At 44.0% G+C, this 18,707-nt stretch overlaps 1 protein-coding gene across 1 annotated transcript; it reads right to left on the reverse strand.

The window, feature by feature from the left end:
* Positions 1 to 3,854: 3,854 nt before the first annotated feature.
* map6a (microtubule-associated protein 6a) lies at positions 3,855 to 18,094 on the reverse strand. Its single transcript, XM_056595385.1, has 5 exons — positions 17,097 to 18,094; positions 10,122 to 10,338; positions 9,463 to 9,692; positions 6,083 to 6,193; positions 3,855 to 4,847 (listed from the first exon to the last, which is right to left on the reverse strand). The coding sequence occupies exons 1-5, from the start codon at positions 17,828 to 17,830 to the stop codon at positions 4,700 to 4,702; spliced, it is 1,440 nt and encodes a 479-aa protein (XP_056451360.1). The 5' UTR covers positions 17,831 to 18,094; the 3' UTR covers positions 3,855 to 4,699.
* Positions 18,095 to 18,707: the final 613 nt, after the last annotated feature.

Raw genomic sequence — 18,707 nt, forward strand, 5'->3', positions numbered from 1 at the left:
AAATTGGCAATTTTTCCATAGGGAACCATTGGTTTACGCGCGTATGAGACGCGTACACGCGTAAAGCAACATTTTACTCGCGTTAGGGGCGTATGAGGCGCGTATATATACGCGCGTATATATACGCGCGTACATATACGCGCGTATATATACGCGCGTACATATACGCGCGTACATATACGCGCGTACGCGAGGAGTTCAAAAAATTGAACTTTTTACGCTCATACGCGCCGCAATAGCCAATCAGCGTTGAGCTTGACCCGACGTCACTGGCAGAGAGTAGTGAGCTTGGACAGAAGCATACGGCCGACATCTTTCTTTATTCTGTGTGGAAATAGTAACATAGTTACGCTATAAAATGCTTTTATGGAAACATTTTTAGCGAGAAATGTGCATTTTACTTTCATAATGTTCGCTCGGTGAATGTGAAGGATGTTTGGTTTGATAGTTATGACGAAGAGGGAACGCTCCGTTCACTTGCATGGACAGAGTCTCTGGTTACTAAGCAACCTCAACGTCTTGGCGGACTATATATCTGCTGATCAACACTACGAATGCTGGAAACACACCAGACACACCATGTGAAGTTATTTAACCAGATTATTGTTATTTATATCCGATATTATTTAATCTAATCCGATCTAAACTCTATCACCCAAACACCACGGCGTTTGGGTTTCCTACCTCGGACTCCAGCGCAGCCATGTCCATGGCAGCCACGGCCGGCAACTTTCTTTATTCTGGGTGGAAATAGTAACATAGTTACGCCATTAAATGCGTTTATGGAAACATTTCTAGCGAGAAATGTGCATTTTACTTTCATAATGTTCGCTCGGTGAATGTGAAGGATGTTTGGTTTGATAGTTATGACGAAGAGTGAACGCTCCGTTCACTTGCATGGCCAGAGTCTCTGATTGCTAAGCAACCTCAACGTCTTGGCGGACTATATATCTGCTGATCAACACTACGAATGCTGGAAACACACCAGACACACCATGTGAAGTTATTTAACCCGATTATTGTTATTTATATCCGAGATTATTTAATCTAATCCGATCTAAACTCTATTACCCAAACGCGACGGCGTTTGGGTTTCCTACCTCGGACTCCAGCGCAGCCATGTCCATGGCAGCCACGGCCGGCAACTTTCTTTATTCTGGGTGGAAATAGTAACATAGTTACGCCATTAAATGCGTTTATGGAAACATTTCTAGCGAGAAATGTGCATTTTACTTTCATAATGTTCGCTCGGTGAATGTGAAGGATGTTTGGTTTGATAGTTATGACGAAGAGTGAACGCTCCGTTCACTTGCATGGACAGAGTCTCTGATTGCTAAGCAACCTCAACGTCTTGGCGGACTATTTCTCTGCTGATCAACACTACGAATGCTGGAAACACACCATGTGAAGTTATTTAACCCGATTATTGTTATTTATATCCGAGATTATTTAATCTAACCCGATCCAAGCTCTATCATCGACCCAAAGACAGCGGCGTTTGGGTTTCCTTCCTCGGACTCCTAAATCCAGCGCAGCCACAGGCTGGGGGGGGGGGGGGGGGGGTTTGGGGTCTCATCTACGCGCGTATGCGTACGCGCGTATCTGACCATTTTTGACACAAAATGGTCAAGCAACATTTTAGGTGCGTTACGCGCGTACATGGTACGCGAGGTACGCGCTTGGTGTGTTCGCACCTTAAAGGACGCATTTCGCGCGTTTTCATCCAGGGTGTGTGTGTGTGTGTGTGTGTGTGTGTGTGTGTGTGTGTGTGTGTGTGTGTGTGTGTGTGTGTGTGTGTGTGTGTGTGTGTGTGTGTGTGTGTGTGTGTGTGTGTGTGTGTTCATAATTGCTGCACAAACGAAATGTTAAATTGCTAAATGATACAAAACGACCTTATAGGCAGATTGCGTCACAACTCCTAGGCCCGATATCAGGTTTGCTTTGGAGTAAAAAGATCTGATTCAAGTTGCAGATTTAAAGACCTGCAATGCATATTTTCAGGTGTTTAGTTTGATTCATGCCTTCAGCGTTGTTATGTAGCCTATCCAACGTGTATGGCCTTTACCTCATCCCAGAGCCCCTGTTCCTCTTCAGCTTACCTCCCCTTCCCAATTCCTTTGGGTCAGTGTGCCCCTGAACCAGAAGCCTTCGTCCTTGATTTTTTTTGTGTGTGTGTGTGTGTGCGTGCGTGCGTGCGAGAGAGAGAGAGAGAGAGAGAGAGAGAGAGAGAGAGAGAGAGAGAGAGAGAGAGAGAGAGAGAGAGAGAGAGAGAGAGAGAGAGAGAGAGAGAGAGAGAGAGAGAGAGAGAGAGAGAGAGAGAGAGAGAGTATGTATACATGACTGGGTGACTGAGTGACTGAGTGTGTCCCAAGGCTTTTACACTGGACCCTACCTCTCACAGGTCAGGGCTAATTAGCACTCAAACATCTCTGCAGTGTACATAACCAGGCCAGAGCCTCAGCTAAAGGATCCTTGAGGAGCATAATTACATTAAGTCTTCTCGGTTACACAGGGGAATTCTGATGGTAGGGTAGAGAGTGCAGAATTAAGAAATGTATACAGGTTTTTAGTCATTCAGCAGAGACCTTTGACCAAAGGGACATTGACTGTACATATATTTCAGTTATGATCCGGTAGGGCTATGGCATCTTGGATGTGTAGACTGCTGCCATCGTATTTGACCCCAGAACCTTTTGAGTCAAACAATAATATCCTAGTAGTATTTTGCGGACATGATAGCCTCAATTACTTTACTTACTTGGTCCTTAGTTGTGAGGCCTTTTTCGATAGATAATGGAGATGAACCAACCCATTTATCTAGATCCACATGGTGCTATTATGGTCCATTGTTCCTCTGTGTAATAACCTTGAAGATAACCTATGGTCTTTGGCCAGAACCAAATACGTGCCTTTCTAAGTGGTGTGTAGCTTGTGCTTGAGCTAGCCTGGAAATACAATGATGCTATCAAGTAGAAATGTAATCGAATGATTATACGGATAACTGTTCAGCCATGCTATCCTGTTTTTGTGTATGTTTGGGATTCCTTGAGGCCAGACTATCCATTTAGAAGCCACGTAGTTCATAGTTGACTAGTATTTAGTAGAACTCATCCATGTCAACTATTAACAATTGTAACCATACAAATCAGGTAAGTGAAGTTTAACAAGGCGCCTCTTCTAAAATAAAAAAATAGCACACTCATATAGACCAACCACCTCCCCTTATCTCAGATACACCCCCAGTTGCAGCTCTCTGTACTGCACCTCTTCAATTAAATATAGTCTGTTGCAGTGCCAAAATAAATTGCCAAAACATCCCTGGATTTTCTTTTTATATATCAGACGGATAAGACATTCTGTTTTTACCTCTGGTTTCTTTTTAACAGACTTAAAGAGACAGATTTTAGTAGGGGAGCCATTGATAGTGTGAATTAAAACATTACGGGTAAGATGGAGCCATCCAAGACCATAGCAGCGATAGGAAATGTTATTATTTTACATAGCAATGTCACTGTTGAGGGTGTAGGCCTCACCCACTGGTCAATGGAAGGAGAAACACAACCCTCTGGTTAGTAATGAGAAATAACCATAACCAACACTGTCTGGTTTCTGTATGCTTCATAATCTTTGACTTTGAGAGTTGCCATGCCAAGCCAGTGGCCTATGGGAGGAACACCTTAGTATGTCCTTTCAGGGGGAGGAAACCCTCTCAAAAACATAGAACACACACACAAAGGTCCTGTTAGAACCCGGGCCACTCTGACTGTGAGGCTGCACCCCCAACATAAACAACAATAGCTGGGGGGCCACTGACAGAATGACAATAGAAGATAGCAACTTTCAAGCATGTTTATTTACATTTAAACTGATTCACATACATCAATTTCTGTTTTTTTGTTATACATTTATAGAAGCACTTAATGGTGTGGTTATTCTGAACAGATTTCCCATTAAAACATTGTTTTGAAAACAATATAATGTGACCTGAAATTAATATATAGCACCGATGGAATAATGCATTGGATGAGAAACGTGAGACATGTTTCAAACATGCTTGTGACCTACAGTATGTGATCTTTTTGGCGAACAGGAAGCTTTTAGGGTTATGGAGCAATAATCTCTTTTGCTAAATATAACCTAGTCACACGTCGTCATGGTAACACTTTATTTTACAGGCTATTCCATAATTTAAATTCATCACAGACCAATATGAAGGTAAAATGTAGACTATTCATGAACTAGGTTCTGTTTGGTTGTTTACTGTACACATATGCACCCTGAACTTTACCGGTAGGTAAGAATTCTATATATAAAATCTTTGCCAAAGAAAAATATCACAGCCTTCTTTAATTTGTTAATATCTGATAAATATATATTATATGCATATGATACAATCATCATCGTTGATATTGCACTTCCTAGTGTTAGTCTGGTTACTGAAAACCCATATACAGACTTTACTAGATAATTTCTGTACAAGTGTTTTTTCTCCATTTTACCTTTGTATTAATCACTCCCAAAATAATTTGTATTCATGGTTTTGTTGTTTTGTATTATTATCATCACTTAGATATTTCATGAGGAAATAACAGTCTGCGAAATAAAGCGTTACCCAAACCATTATATATGTACACTACTACTGATATCTCCTGCCATCTTACACTGAAGTGCTGTTGCTTGGGTTTGGATAGTCGGTGTGCTAATCCGCCGGTTTTACATCAGGCGCGAAGCGGACCACCCCAGTGGTCCGGCGGGGCTCGGGTCTTACCACGAGAGGTTCTGACTCTCCTCCGGCAGCACCCTGGGCACCACGATGATCGGCTCGGAGACCCTCGTCATGAGCTTCCCTTTAGCGCACAGTTTACATACCAACGAAGAAGAAGAAAGAGGGAGAGAGAGACAGAGAGAGAGCGAGAGAGAGAGACAAAAACACAAACACAGGATGAGGCATAACTCCAGATCATCAACATCTGTGTGGCTGAGCACTCTTTAAGCACTCATTCGGGATGATAGGGAGAGAATGACTATAGAACAGAAAGTAGTCATTGGTACTTTTGAAAAGTTGAATTAAACCATGGGGATACTGTTGGCATTTGCCAAGAATCAACACCCAAAGGTTTAACAATCTAAATTTGTATTGGTTTGTATCTTTATAACCGGATGGTTTAAAGTTAATCCAAGTTGCATTCGTATTATATATAGCTAGTATCAAATACAGCAAGGACATTACAGACCATTCTCTTTATAGTCTTCTTCAAAAGAGCCAGCCGGAGCCAGTTCCAATTCATACTTACCCTCAGTTGAATTTAACAATGAAAAGTATTCAATACTTAAAACACTCAAGAGATAATACCCCAAAAACTGTTGAATGGAACGAAAAAATTGAGTGAAATAATGTGTTTCCAGTGAAGAAGAAAGTAAAACGATTCAAGATTCAACAAAAAATTGAAGATACGTTTCACAGAGTCCAATATAACAAATCATCGGCAGAAAATGCATAGTAGGTAAATCTTAAAATCGGAAAGGGTCGGATGATCCCTCCATTGTGATCATCAAAAAATGTAACAATTCAACCATCATATTCATGCAACCGTGCAATGGGTTATGCCCGGCATCCTGGATTCATCCCAGTCCACAACGGGCAGATGTTTCGCGGATGACCAGCGATGACTTGAGAGAACCCAAGGCTTCCTGCGCATAAGCAACGTAAGATGGCCTTGCATCTTGCATGTAGGACAGAGCCGGCATGCATTGCAGAGAGACCCATTTCCTCCCGGACACTATAGTTTCCATATGGAAGAAAATACATGCAATGTCTATTTTTAGTTGAATGTCTGAACGGGCATTCTGGAGTGTTGGGCGTGTTCACGTACATGAAAGACGAAACATCGGAACCTCGCTTGGATCGAGTATGCGATCGGCGACCACAGAGACGCAAGTGTGCTGCTGTGACAATAAACTTGGAAGGGTTCGGCTCCTTCTTGGGCATGTATGAATGGGAATGGGTGGTAATTGGGGCTTGCGGTTGTTGTTGTTGCTGTTGTTGTCGGTTTCTTGTTGTGTCGTAGTAATTTGTCATTACCTGGGATCTGGTAGCGTACAGCCCCACAGGTGTTGCTTTAGGGTCTGCACCCAGCCAATGTCTCGGATTGGCTGGCAGAGTTGTATGTAGTGGTGCTGTTTTAGCACAACCCTTTAAATGAATCAGAATGTCACTCATTAGCACTCTGAAACACAATGCTCAAACAGCAAGACTTACTCAAACATAGGCCATCCATGTTACCTGAAGATAAGGAGTTAATTACGATGGGTTTCATTCAATATCTTAACATATCAAACACATCTGATGTTAAATTAAATATGTAACGTATATACATCATTGCATTATTTGTGTAAATATGGCCAGGCTCATAGAGAATCACATGCCTTTTTATTCTGGAATTTGGTTCTTGGACTTGTTTGTTACATGCATGTTGCTACCCAATTTGAACGAGTGGTCTGAATATATTCAGTGCCTGAATCATATTTTCTTCAGTTCCCCACGTGAACGCAATATGCATGAAGCTGAAAAGCCATAAGAACTTATGCCAGAATATGGTACCAGTATTAAATATGCAAAAAATAATAGTGAGCAATAGCGAAATTCTCTTCCATGTGGATGATAATCATTAAATGATATGATCTATCTCACCAAGGTAAGGAGTGGAAGAGGTGAAGCATACGAGCACATATCTGCAATCTTAGCAGTGCTATCTCTGTATTTCTCAACAAAAGACCCAAGAACACACTGCTTTTTTTCTACTTTTGGCATTTATTTGTGCATTTCATTAAATATATGCAACACAAGCACGTCACAGTAAAATATATATGTATATATATTTCTTGCCCAACACGTCACTTTCTTTACCACACTTTCTATCCTGGTTTGCCTAAGAATGATAATAATTAATAATGACTATAATAATAGCCCCGTAAGTGATCTAACCACTGTTTACATACACTTCCCCAAACCGGACCCTCACACAAGCCTCCCCTGGAAACCAAAGGCTACAAAATGACAATGAGCCTCATGCTTTACGGTGTCACATGATCAGCCATGGTGTCACATGATCAGCTATGGTAGCGGTGGTAATGATAAATATAGATAGAAATGGTCAGTGTCACCCTTTGGAATGGGTCACCGAGCGATGCAGGTTGGCAGAGGTGATGGAAAACAGTGTACTGGGTGCCCTCATAGGAGGCGGTGGTGGCAGGGTGGTGGTGGTGGTGGTGGTGGGTGAGGGTGCTGAGTTGGGTGAGGGTGCTGGAGTGGGTGATTGAAGTGGGGCGGGGTACAGTGATGGGCGAGCCATGAGGCAGGGCAGGCCTTTCACAATGTACAATGCTCTGCCATTGTGGTCTATCCTCGACAAAACCAAGGGGCGTAAACAAAATGAAAGTTCCTTCAACGCTAAGACGTACAGAAAACAGCCATTTAGCCATGTGTTGCGTAAGACCTAAGCCCATGCAGAGCTCTGTCGGCCATATTAAGATATATACAATAAGTTACTGCAAAAATACAACTAGCTTTTTACCTTTCTTACTTTGGACACACAAATTTGAAATATCGTATTATTCGGCATACTTTGGTATACCTCTCATCGCCAAGCAATTGCAAACTGTTTTCAAATTGCCCAACCTGGCAAAATAATTGAACCCCATTCCCTTACACTACACAATGGAAAGTGCTCCTGGTTCAACTATCAGCCATTGTCCAACAAAAACATGGGCTTATTGTAAGACAAGCAGAATAACATGCAGTCGGAAGAAAGAACAATGAACAGCAAAGTCAGAGTCCACAAAGACTGCATTCAAACTCAGCATAACATAGATGATGCCTCATATCATTACTGGGGTGTAAAGGATGAATATTCTGATGAATAAGTCATCTTTAACCAAGAAAATAGGATAGATCCTTCCCTCTACAAACACATACATATAGGTGAGTGAGGTTACCACTAGATTAAGTTGTTGCATTTAAAGGGTTCATGTGTAGCGAATTCTATAGGTCACAGTTCACCCTAGCTGTGTGTGTGTGTGTGTGTGGGGGGGGGGGGGGGGGGGGGGGGGTTGTGTGTGTGTGTGTGTGTGTGTTGCTGTGCACTAAATATGTCTTGTCAATAAAGATTATGAATGGGAGAATTTACAGGCGGCTATGGCCAGTACTATTGTCAGCATCAAAAGGACAAGTCAAAGTTATATCATTACCTTAACTTTGCAATTGACAAAACCGTCATCAGCATGTTAATGTGTTCTGCAAACGACGGTACAGTACATGCATCAGACGAGGGCTCCCAGCTGGGTGGGGGGCCGTACGGTGAGCCTTATCAGAAACAGGGAGCTGTGACCTTGAACACAACAACCCCTTGTGAGGAGCCAATCTCGTGTTAATGTCGCGGGATGGAAGCTACGCGAGCTAACGATGAGCACAACGAACACACCACTTGAATTCAACTAAGCACCACTTGATGTTGTTGGTTGAGAGCTATTCAGTTCTTTACACAATGCAAAAAAACAAAACAATGATAAAACAACAAAGCATTTCCGTCAAACATCATCAGCCCGGCTTGTTGCTCTGCATTCACAGCCACGCAGAGAGCAGTAGAGAGACGGAGAGAGGCAGAGCAGGCTACATGACCAAGCATGGAACCACTTGCCAAGCAGCACATCTATCAAAGATGTCAGGAGGAGTTGCTTTGCTCGTCATTGTTATTATTATTATGAGACGTACACAGAGGTTGGTTTCCATGGCACCAAATTAGAGATCCATTATTCTCCTGACAAACCCTTGATAGACGCAAACAAAGCAAACCTGCTCCGTCGATGGATGTCAACTTTGCAGAATTGTTTGTGGATGGACCCATGCAAAAAAGTACAAGAGACCCATCCTGTGGCTAGCCAGGCATCTGGTAGCCTTGGCAACCAAAAGATGAGGCAGCGCGGGAGCAGAGGGGGGGGGGGGGGCGACGGAGGAAGTGGAGGCTCCTGCCCGGCCGGGACCATAGAGGTCTCGTTTGAGCTGGGAGGAGCAATGACATCATGTCCTGTTTAGATTATAGGACACATTTAATTGTGCAGCTTAAGCACACGCACAGCCAAGAGGTAGTGGTTACTTTGCAAGGTTAAATGGAGAGCCAGAGAGAGAGAGAGATGAGAGAGAGAGAGAGAGAGAGAGAGAGAGAGAGAGAGAGAGAGAGAGAGAGAGAGAGAGAGAGAGAGAGAGAGAGAGAGGGAGTGAGAAATGAGAGCGGAGGGGCTTGAAGGGGGAGGAAGTGAAATAGCCAATTAGAGAGTGAGAGAGTGGAGGGAGGCAGAGGTGTGAGAACAAAGAGGTGTGTATGCTCACCCCCCACCCCCACCCCATCCCCCTCCCCAAAGAAAAAGAGAAAGAAAGGATAGAAGTAGTGCTAAATGTTTTTTTACTCTTTTGCCTCAGCCAGTTTGTTGTTCATCTCTTTACTTTTCTCCTTGTCCCCCGGGGCAGCGGGGGGCCCGGCGGGCCCCTCCTCCGGGGCCTTCTTCTTGGACCCCTTCAGCACGGCGCCCTGCTTGTCCTGCCTGGCCTTCTTCACCGGCTTGCCCGGGCCCCCCGCCGTCTTGGCGGCGCCGCCGGCCTTCTTGGGCTTGGTGCGGGTGGCGCTGTACCTGTCCGACTGGGAGCCATGAAGAGCCGGGGGTCAGTGAGAAGCCCGCAACCCTCCATCCCTATCGCTGCTGGGATCTGATCGTAACTACTGTACTATCCCCAGTCGACCGACACATTCCACATGTACAACGCTACGAGACCTTTTAAATTAGTATTTTCCTGCTTTTGATATTCATGTGCACCACTGCTACTCATGAAAGATACAATGTAAATGGCACCTTGTGATGTGATTTCCTACTGCCCTCTCGGCTCTCCGTCCGTCTGTCGTGCTGCAGCCCTTGGATTGTGGAAGCCACTCCACTTTTAAATGAATTCTTTGATCGTTCTCAACCTCACATGCAAGTTGCTCTCTCCAGAAATCCACAGCCAACATCTTGCAACTGCAGAGGATAACAGGGAGTGGCCAGGGGGAACCAATGAGGTGGTGGGGCCTCACCTGTTTACTGGGGTCCAGGTAGGGTTCGCTGTACAGGCTGCGTATCCTCCGGCGCTCAAGGGCTTTGTTGTCGGCCGGCTGGGGCTTGGACTGCACACCCTGGTAGGAGTTGCTGTAGCTGGTCTCCAGGTTGGGCCTGTCGTCAGGCGGCAGGTACTGGGACTTGGCTCGGATCATCTTGGTTGGCTTCACGTCCTTGTAGGCCTTGAACTCCGTGCTGTGGGGGGAACGGGGGGGGGGGGGGAAATTTGGCGATAGGAGATCATCAATCGAATTGCAACTATGTCAACATTGCAAATATTAAATGATGATGAAACACAGCTGAATCGTGCAGAGTAGCTGTAGGACTCGGAAAACAAGCTGTTAAGGTTATTGAATCACAGAGAAGCCGGGGTTGTGAAGGAGGATGTGAACACGAGCATTTTGTTTTTGCGTGTTTTAAAAGTTAAAACATTGCTTGAAATCCTTTGTCAAGGCAGAATGCTGTTTCGTCCTTCTGTGTCCAGACAGAATGGCCAGGTAAGGAACTGGACTTGGACTCACATGAAGAGTGAGATGGAGGGATCTGGGTTAAAGCCTGTGTTCCCTTGGTGTATAATATATCACGGTTTGACTTGGAGGACTGCAGGTGTCTGCTGTTCTGTAGGAAGCCATTGTTACCGCGTCAGAACCAAATCAGTTCTGTACAGATTGAAAAACTCAAGTCATTGTACCCCTTTTATTTCTGATGACTGATCAATACAAATGTTGTATTTTGCACCTCATGTACTTTGCACCAATGTCTCCATATCTTCCAATCCCAACTCACATACATTTGGTTTATCTTAATTTGATCAAATAGAATAGAATAGAATAGAAAGCCTTTTATTGTCATTGCACGAGTGAAGTACAACGCAATTTTTAGTAAGCTTTCCCAATTGGTGCATTCGAGAAAATAAATAATATATAAATAGAACAAGAACAACAGTATACCAAATAGAAATGTAAATAATGCAGACTTACGCCAGTGTGTGTAATTCTTAAAAGTTTCTCATAGAAAAATATCTTCTGGGATTGTTTTATGAATCATATTAACAAGATCGCACAATGTAACACATAACATAACATAACATAAAAAAGGACTAAGGGTTAGAAACGGTTCCGTTGGACATTTTTTTACTAACTTTAAAGCAGCGCATTTTCTTATTCTCATTTGAACTAGAATAGTAAACAGGGACTTATCAGCATTTTGCAAACAACCCTCCTCTTCGAAAGCACGACTGCATCGTTGTTCTTTGCTTTGTTGTAATTTATTACATGACAGGCGCTGAATAAAGACCAATGCTTTTCAAGCATATTTGCCTAAAAACAGCAATTGTTCAAAAAACTCCAACCCCCACAAATGCAAACAATGTACGGTTCCCCGTTCCGCTGAACTGGCAAGTGAAAAGCCCACTGTTTCATTCTCCCACAAAGGCAACGCCAGTGATGGGAAGGACTGAATTAAGGGAATCTATTATTAAGGCGGATACAGCAGAGAGAGAGAGAGAGAGAGAGAGAGAGAGAGAGAGAGAGAGAGAGAGAGAGAGAGAGAGAGAGAGAGAGAGAGAGAGAGGGCGAGAGAGAGGGCGAGAGAGAGACACACAGCAGGAACACTGTACTCATTAGGCAAGTCAGCACCAATATGAAATAACATAGAAATCCATAATGCTGTGGAGAAAGATTGTAGTTGTGGGAGTCTCAGCTCAGCGGAGAGGAAACAGCATTGAAGGTTGTCGGCCAAGGTCTCTGCTGAGAGAGAACGGAGCTTTGATATTGGTGTGTGTTCGACACTAAGGGCCTGGCATCCTGTGGTGACTGTGCAAAAAATACAAAACAAACGGCAGGATTTTTTTTAATATGAAGAATAAATAGACTATAGAAAAATATTAGTAGATCATTCGAATTTAACCAATGAAACTTTTCTATTTTATCCATTTTTGCTTTTATTTTTCAATGTAATTTACTTTAATTATCCTAATCCGCATCTTAATTTCTTATATTTCATATCTTCTGCGGTGCTCATGACTTAATAACAACATTGTACATGACTTTGATGTAATCCATCATGAAATGTGTTTCCAATGAGTCAGACATTCTGCCGTGTCACCCAAAGGTCCCGTCTCGGAGTAATACATTACATCCATCTCATTTTATATCATCTAATGTACTTCTATTCACAATGTAATTCTTTTCATAAATCTCCAGTAACTTACGTAATATTCTTCACATGTCAGAACAATATAAAAGTCAGTGATGAGTGAAATGTTGTTATGTCATCTTAATGGCTGCTGGATGGAGCCTTAAAGGAGAGAGGTAGAAAACTCGGAGACGGATTTCACAAGAGGACTGAAGTCCATTTTTACAGTAATGCTGGACTGGGCCAAGATACTGCCGAACCAGACAAGTTACACAACCATGTCCGTAGCCCATGGCCAAGTCAAACAGGAGACGCAGTGTGCGATAAAGCATTGCGCGTGTATGTGTCTGTGTGTGTTTGTGTTGAGAGAGAGGGGTGGGTGTGGGGGGGGAGATGATAAAGATAGTATGAGAGCACATGGGGAAGGCAGTGTCATACACCGGTCTGCACAGCGGCATGGCTGCTGGTCACGCACGTATGACAAAACAATCCTGCCAGTGTCTCTAAGGTCAGCCTGTACTTGGTACGTGTGTAGTGCAGGGTCAAATACAACGCTTCCACTAGCACCGTTAGTTCTGCTGTGTAAACTCTGCAAAGTGTCCACTGCTTGAGTGGCCAAAGAGTAGCCTACCGATGTGTCCATTTTCTCAAATGAATCAGGATGTAGTTGTTATGCTTGTTGTCTTTTACAGTCATTCTGCCATTCCATCTAAGCACAAGGGGAAAGCTATTGATTTTGGACTCTTGCATAGAATAGGTGATGGTCATCCTCCACTTGCACTTAATGAATCTCCAAAAAACGATATTTCTACTATAATCTTCATTCAAGTTTCATGAAACAATAAGCCCAATGCTACATGAGAGGAGCTTAGTGAGCTGCAGTGGTGGACAACAGATACTGGATTAAATCCTTCCTCCCTATTGGTCTAAGTCAGAGTTGCTCCGACGGTTTGATTCTCGTCAAATTTTAACTCTGACTGGAAACCAATTTGTTCTCCTCATCAAGCAGAACAATAATCTCCCTGACAACAGCCAGTGTTCATAACCTCTTTGTTTGTGTTTCCCTTTTTTTTTGCTCCTTTTCTCAAACAAAGTTATGAAAAGAGTGTTGTTGCCATGGGTTACGTCTCCATGTGCCCGGCTACGCCATCACCCTCCTTTATCCCTCTTCCTATGGGGTAGAGAGCCGCTTTAGAACGCAACCTTCAAGGGACAGTGTGTGTGCATGAATGTGTGCGTGCGCGTGTTTGTGTACGAATGTGTGCGCGCATGTGTGTGTGTGAATGTGTGTGTGCTTGCGTGTGTGTGTGTATGTGTATGAATGTGTGCACCCATGTGTGTGTGTGTGTGCGTGTATGTGTATGTGTGTGTGTTTCTGTGTGTGTGTGCGCTGCTAAAGGGTCCTCCGCTAGGACTATAAACTGGCATGGACCGGATTTGGCAGCGGGCCAGTGTACCACACCGCTGAGCTTCACGCCACAATGTTCCAGAAAGGTCTGAACTACGGCCAGTTCCTCCGGACTCCCTCGACTCCGTGGGGGCGCTCACAATGTTGAGCCACTAGAACGGCAGAAAATCATCCGCTGTGGCTTAAACATGGTGCAATCACATCCACTCAGGCCGTCTGAGGAGGATATCACCACTGGGGATGGTTGAGAGATGAATAGAGAGGAAGGAATCCTTTTTGTTGTTTGATTTATTAAGTGATTGCACATACTCCACATAAAAGTCCAAGAGTTTTCGTTCTCTCTTTCACTCTGCAGGCCCCAAGCACTGGGAGTGCCTCTCAGAATGTGTTGGAACTCGCCTGTTTTGTATTTATGTATTCATGGTATATAATATTGATCCATTTTTATTTGTAAGCCAGAGATGATTTGGAAATATGATCATGTTAAATGACTGACCTTTCTCACTGTCTTCTGTGTGAGTGTTCATTGATTGAAGCCTTTTAGCACGCAAGGCCATGGTGCCTCCTGGCTTACCTTAAACAGCAACCTTATCTAAATCTGATCTCTCTCTCTCTCTCTCTCGCTCTCTCTCTCTCTCTCTCTCACTCTCTCTCTCGCTCTCTCTCTCTCTCTCTCTCTCTCTCTCTCTCTCTCTCTCTCTCTCTCTCTCCTGTAACTGCAGTGTAGTGTAAACTATCCATTGTGATTATTCACAGGAGACCCTGCGACCAGAGGTTTTCATGCCAGAATAGGAAACAAGGCAAGACCAAGACAACCAGACATGTAACACATAGCTTTCGATGGCTTTAGCTATTTGATGCAACAACCAAAGTTGTCATTTAGAACCTCATGTTATCAAACTACCTTCTCAACTTCTATCATTGGTTTGACTAAAGACTGAAGAATAATAGACTGGAGTGAGTGCAACTGAGGACCTGAGGCCGTATAAACACTGGGCTATGTTGGCACACGAAAGAGGATCATTTTTAAATCCAAAACCGCGCTACTCTACCAAAAATAACTGGAGTGTGTTGTGTCAGATCAGAATGGCCGCATTCAACTTTTTTCAAAATATGTTTTGTGTCTGGGATTTCTAACCTTAAAATGAGGGATGAGACTTAAAACCCTATCCAATGGAAGGCAGATGGGTATTTTTTTTTACTGTCTTCCGTGAGGCGGGACATAGCTTTTCAAAAAGGTGAAGGGTTTGTGTCGCGTTGTCTAGGGTAGAGCTTTGTCTTAATCGAAATCCGGCAAAACCCAAAGCTAGCTGTCGACCTGGCTGTCGACCGTGCTATGAGATACAGTGGAGAATGGAGCAATGTATTTGGATAAAAACTGGATGATCCGAGCCAAGTCCCAGAACCAGCCGCATGATAACATGCCCAACCTTGAGACCACTATGCCTACAGGGGTGTGCAGTCCAAGCACCAGCCAGCCGACAACAAAGCCCTGGAGCACAGGAGGATACGCAGCCTGTACAGTGAACCCTACCTGGACCCCAGGAAGCAGGTGAGACCCCACCACCTCATTGGTTCCCCCTGGCCACCCCTAGTTTCCCCTTCAGTTGCAAGAGCATGACTGTGATTTTTTTTCTTTTTTTTTTGATTGGAAGGGCAAATTAACTGCACACACATTCAGAAGGAATTAGGTGATCACATTGAATAAATAGGGTGTTTATAGTTTTTATTGTATGAGGAAAATATCAATATCAATGTCTTTGTCTTAGTCGCCCTATTCTCTGGGCTCCAGAAAGCACAGCAATTTTGTTCTCTCACTACTCTGTTCTGTCCCTATCCATCACCCCATCTCTGATTTATAGTCCTCTCTTTGTAGTGTATGTTACTGTTTTTATGTGACCTATATTGCACCTTGTGAAGTGCTATGAATGTACCAGGAGCACTCCTGCCAGCTATGCAGCACCTAGTGGCTCTCATCATTCTTCTCTGCCTTGTTGCCCCTTTAACAGACAGGACATTTATTTTGGGGAATAATTCTTCTATGTGACCGCTGAGGGATGGTAAAACCAATGAAGAAGAGACCTGAGGATTTAACAGCAACCATGTCACCTGTAGCAACCGGTATATTTGAACGTAGAGCCTTGTTGAAACAGGAGGTTATCTCAAAAATGACCTTTTAAACACAAAATAAATAAATTGCACATACATAGCCATTGACTCCTTCGGTGCGGGCAGTAGACCCGGGTCAATATGTGTGGAAGGTGAATGAAGGATGTCCAGTAGCCACCATGATTGGACAGTGAGCATCGTCAATGGCAGGCCCTAGCTAGTCCATTGCAGTTAAGTGCACCAGGGTAGACAAGACAGCTGCCAAGAGTGTGTGCGTTGATCTATACACCATTTTGTGTGACATGGCAATGTTTTAGATACAAGATCAATTGAGGATACTTTTCACGTTCACTACTTTCCCCATACGATTGAATTAGGCTGACTTGCGAAGTTGAAGGATTGAAGACCCTCTGTTCATAATAAAAGTGGTGAACAGATTGCTTGGTTTCTCTGAATGTAAACTCAATGTAGTCGCCTTCCCAACCACACAGCGGTGGCACATTGCATGGACATACGATGTGTTTTGTAAACGGCAGCTGTTAAACTATCTAGAACCGAATGCTGACTGTAGATAATAAACTGAGCTTAAGGGGGAGACCTCACTAGAACTGACGCATTAAGGAATGAAAAATAAGTACATTTTCATGTAATTTTATGATGTCTTTGTTTTGATAAGGTCAAGCCCTACAACTAGGCTTTGAACTGCCTCAATGTGGTTTAAGGTCAAAATGTGCTGTAGGCCTTTGCATGGAATTCTATAGCAAGACTTTTGGATGCATTTGAAGGCTCTATCAGAGGATCGAAATAAATCGGAGGGCTAGATTCACAAAGATACAATGACAAACAAATTCATTAATTTTGATAAACTAGCCTACAACTGAACGGGTCCAAGTATGGAGGCATGGAAACAGATAGAAACATTAAAAACACCCTGTCCATAGATGAACCATGCAACCAGCACCATCTCTCAGCCACGTCCGGAGGTCTACTGTGTTGCACGTCAGCTGTTCGGATCCATATGTCAGATAGCTGTGGTGTAGGATTCCGGCTATTTCATTCCTTGTAGAATAACAGCCTTTAAGCTTTATTGATTAAACCATCTGGGGAAAGGGGCGTGGTGACAGTGTAGCATCTTGCAGTCCCACTTCACAGCTGGCTAGGAAGTTCCAGTCGTCATGCTAATAATTGATTGGACAGAGTCTCACCTGATCATAAATGCTTATCAGGTGGTCAATGATCATCGTCAATTGCCACAAATAAATAAGAGACAAGGGGACGATAACGTCCAGTGTAAACGTACCTGTATGAGCTTCCACCGGTCACTTCCTCCTTTATTTGTCTGTTTAGAGCATCAACTGCTGCCCTGCCTCGGCCCTCTGTTGCGGGCCCTCCTTCAACTTTAATGACCACCTTCTTCTCTGCCTGGGTATTATAATTAACCCGCTTTTTTCTGTAACTTTGGAAAATGTCTTTCTCTTGCACCTGGTCGGCAATGGCGCTCTTCTCCACGCCACCGTCGACCTCGGCGAGCCCGTGTTTGGACTGGTGTCTGGACCGGTCTAAGACCCGATCATCGCCGACGGAGATGGAGCGGGGGGGTTTGGAAATCCAAGGGTGGTCACCTCTTTTGGGGATGGGCCACGGCTTGTAATCCTTTTGATACTGTGTCTCGGTGTTAAAGGGGATCTCCGGGTTGTGGTATTCATTTTTGGGTTTACAGCTAGGCTCGGGGCGAACTCTCCAGTTGCCCTTATAGTCCTGGCGCATCACGGAGCTACTGACCCGCTCCTCCGAGGCGCTCCTCCGCGGTAAGCCAGCCGCGAAGCCCTGCTCTGCCCGGGTGGGCTGCGCAGCTATGGTCACACGCGGGTAATGCGCCTGTTTTTGATGGAGCGAAGGTTGCAGCTGGATGTGCTGCATTTCGGAGACATCAGCATACTTGGTGAAGACCAAAGGCACCGCAATGTCAGCCTTGTCCAGCTGGTTCCAAAGGCGGGACATGCAGCACGCCCTGGTGATGCAGGGCCACGCCATGATCACGGATTTTCGATTGCCTCGATCCAAAACAATTCAATTTGTTACGAATCGCCCCCTTGGTCGAAGGGCCCTTGTATCCTGATCTGTGATGTGCAAGAAAAAAATCGGTGGTTTTGCGTGGAAATGATTTCCAATGTGTTCAAATGAAACCACTTAAGACATCCATCGTGCACATCAAAATCGCCTCGCATTAAACAATAATAAGCTTATTTTTCGGTCGTTCTCTTCTCTGCCTGTCTCCTCCTCGGGTCCGGTCCTGTAGCTGCTACACACAGCGAGAATAGAGAAGCCCCGCCCGCCAGCTCAGCATCCACCCTAGATGCTCAGAACGGCACCGGAGGAAAACAACCTGACTCGTTACGCACTCTGCGTCTCATGTGGGAGGGACGCTTTGTAGCTCATCACATCAATTAGGCTGTGATATGCACATAGACATAGCCTTTATATTACAATACGTTAAAGATAGGCAATTAGGTAGTAATACTAATAATAATAATAATAACAGTAAAAATAATTCATAATAGTAAAAACATCATTAGAATTATTACATAAACAATCACAATTGCTGCATAAAATGATCTCTCTCTCTCTCTCTCTTTGGTAGTCAGTTTCCAAATACGGTCAATGCCGGTTTAGTCCCCAGAAGAGGACTCTAAAAGCGTGCTCACACACACACACACACACACACACACACACACACACACACACACACACACACACACACACACACACACACACACACACACACACACGCACAAAATCCAAAATCAAACACTAACGTAAGAAAGAAAGACAGATAGATATGGAACAGCCTATAGAAAAGAGTGCTAAACATCCAACGCTTGAATGTTGCTCTACTGTGATTCAACTTCTG

The sequence above is a fragment of the Gadus chalcogrammus genome, chromosome 7, assembly GCF_026213295.1.
Source record: "Gadus chalcogrammus isolate NIFS_2021 chromosome 7, NIFS_Gcha_1.0, whole genome shotgun sequence".
Lineage (NCBI taxonomy): Eukaryota > Metazoa > Chordata > Actinopteri > Gadiformes > Gadidae > Gadus > Gadus chalcogrammus.

Excerpts from the sequence above, each read along its gene's own strand:
- map6a (XM_056595385.1), bottom strand. The coding sequence starts at position 17,830 with ATGGCGTGGCCCTGCATCACCAGGGCGTGCTGCATGTCCCGCCTTTGG. Across the intron at positions 10,339-17,096 it reads ACCGGTGGAAGCTCATACAG|CACGGAGTTCAAGGCCTACA; the intron begins GTACGTTTACAC and ends TTCCCCCCACAG. Across the intron at positions 4,848-6,082 it reads TGTACGCTACCAGATCCCAG|GGAAGCTCATGACGAGGGTC; the intron begins GTAATGACAAAT and ends TGTGCGCTAAAG.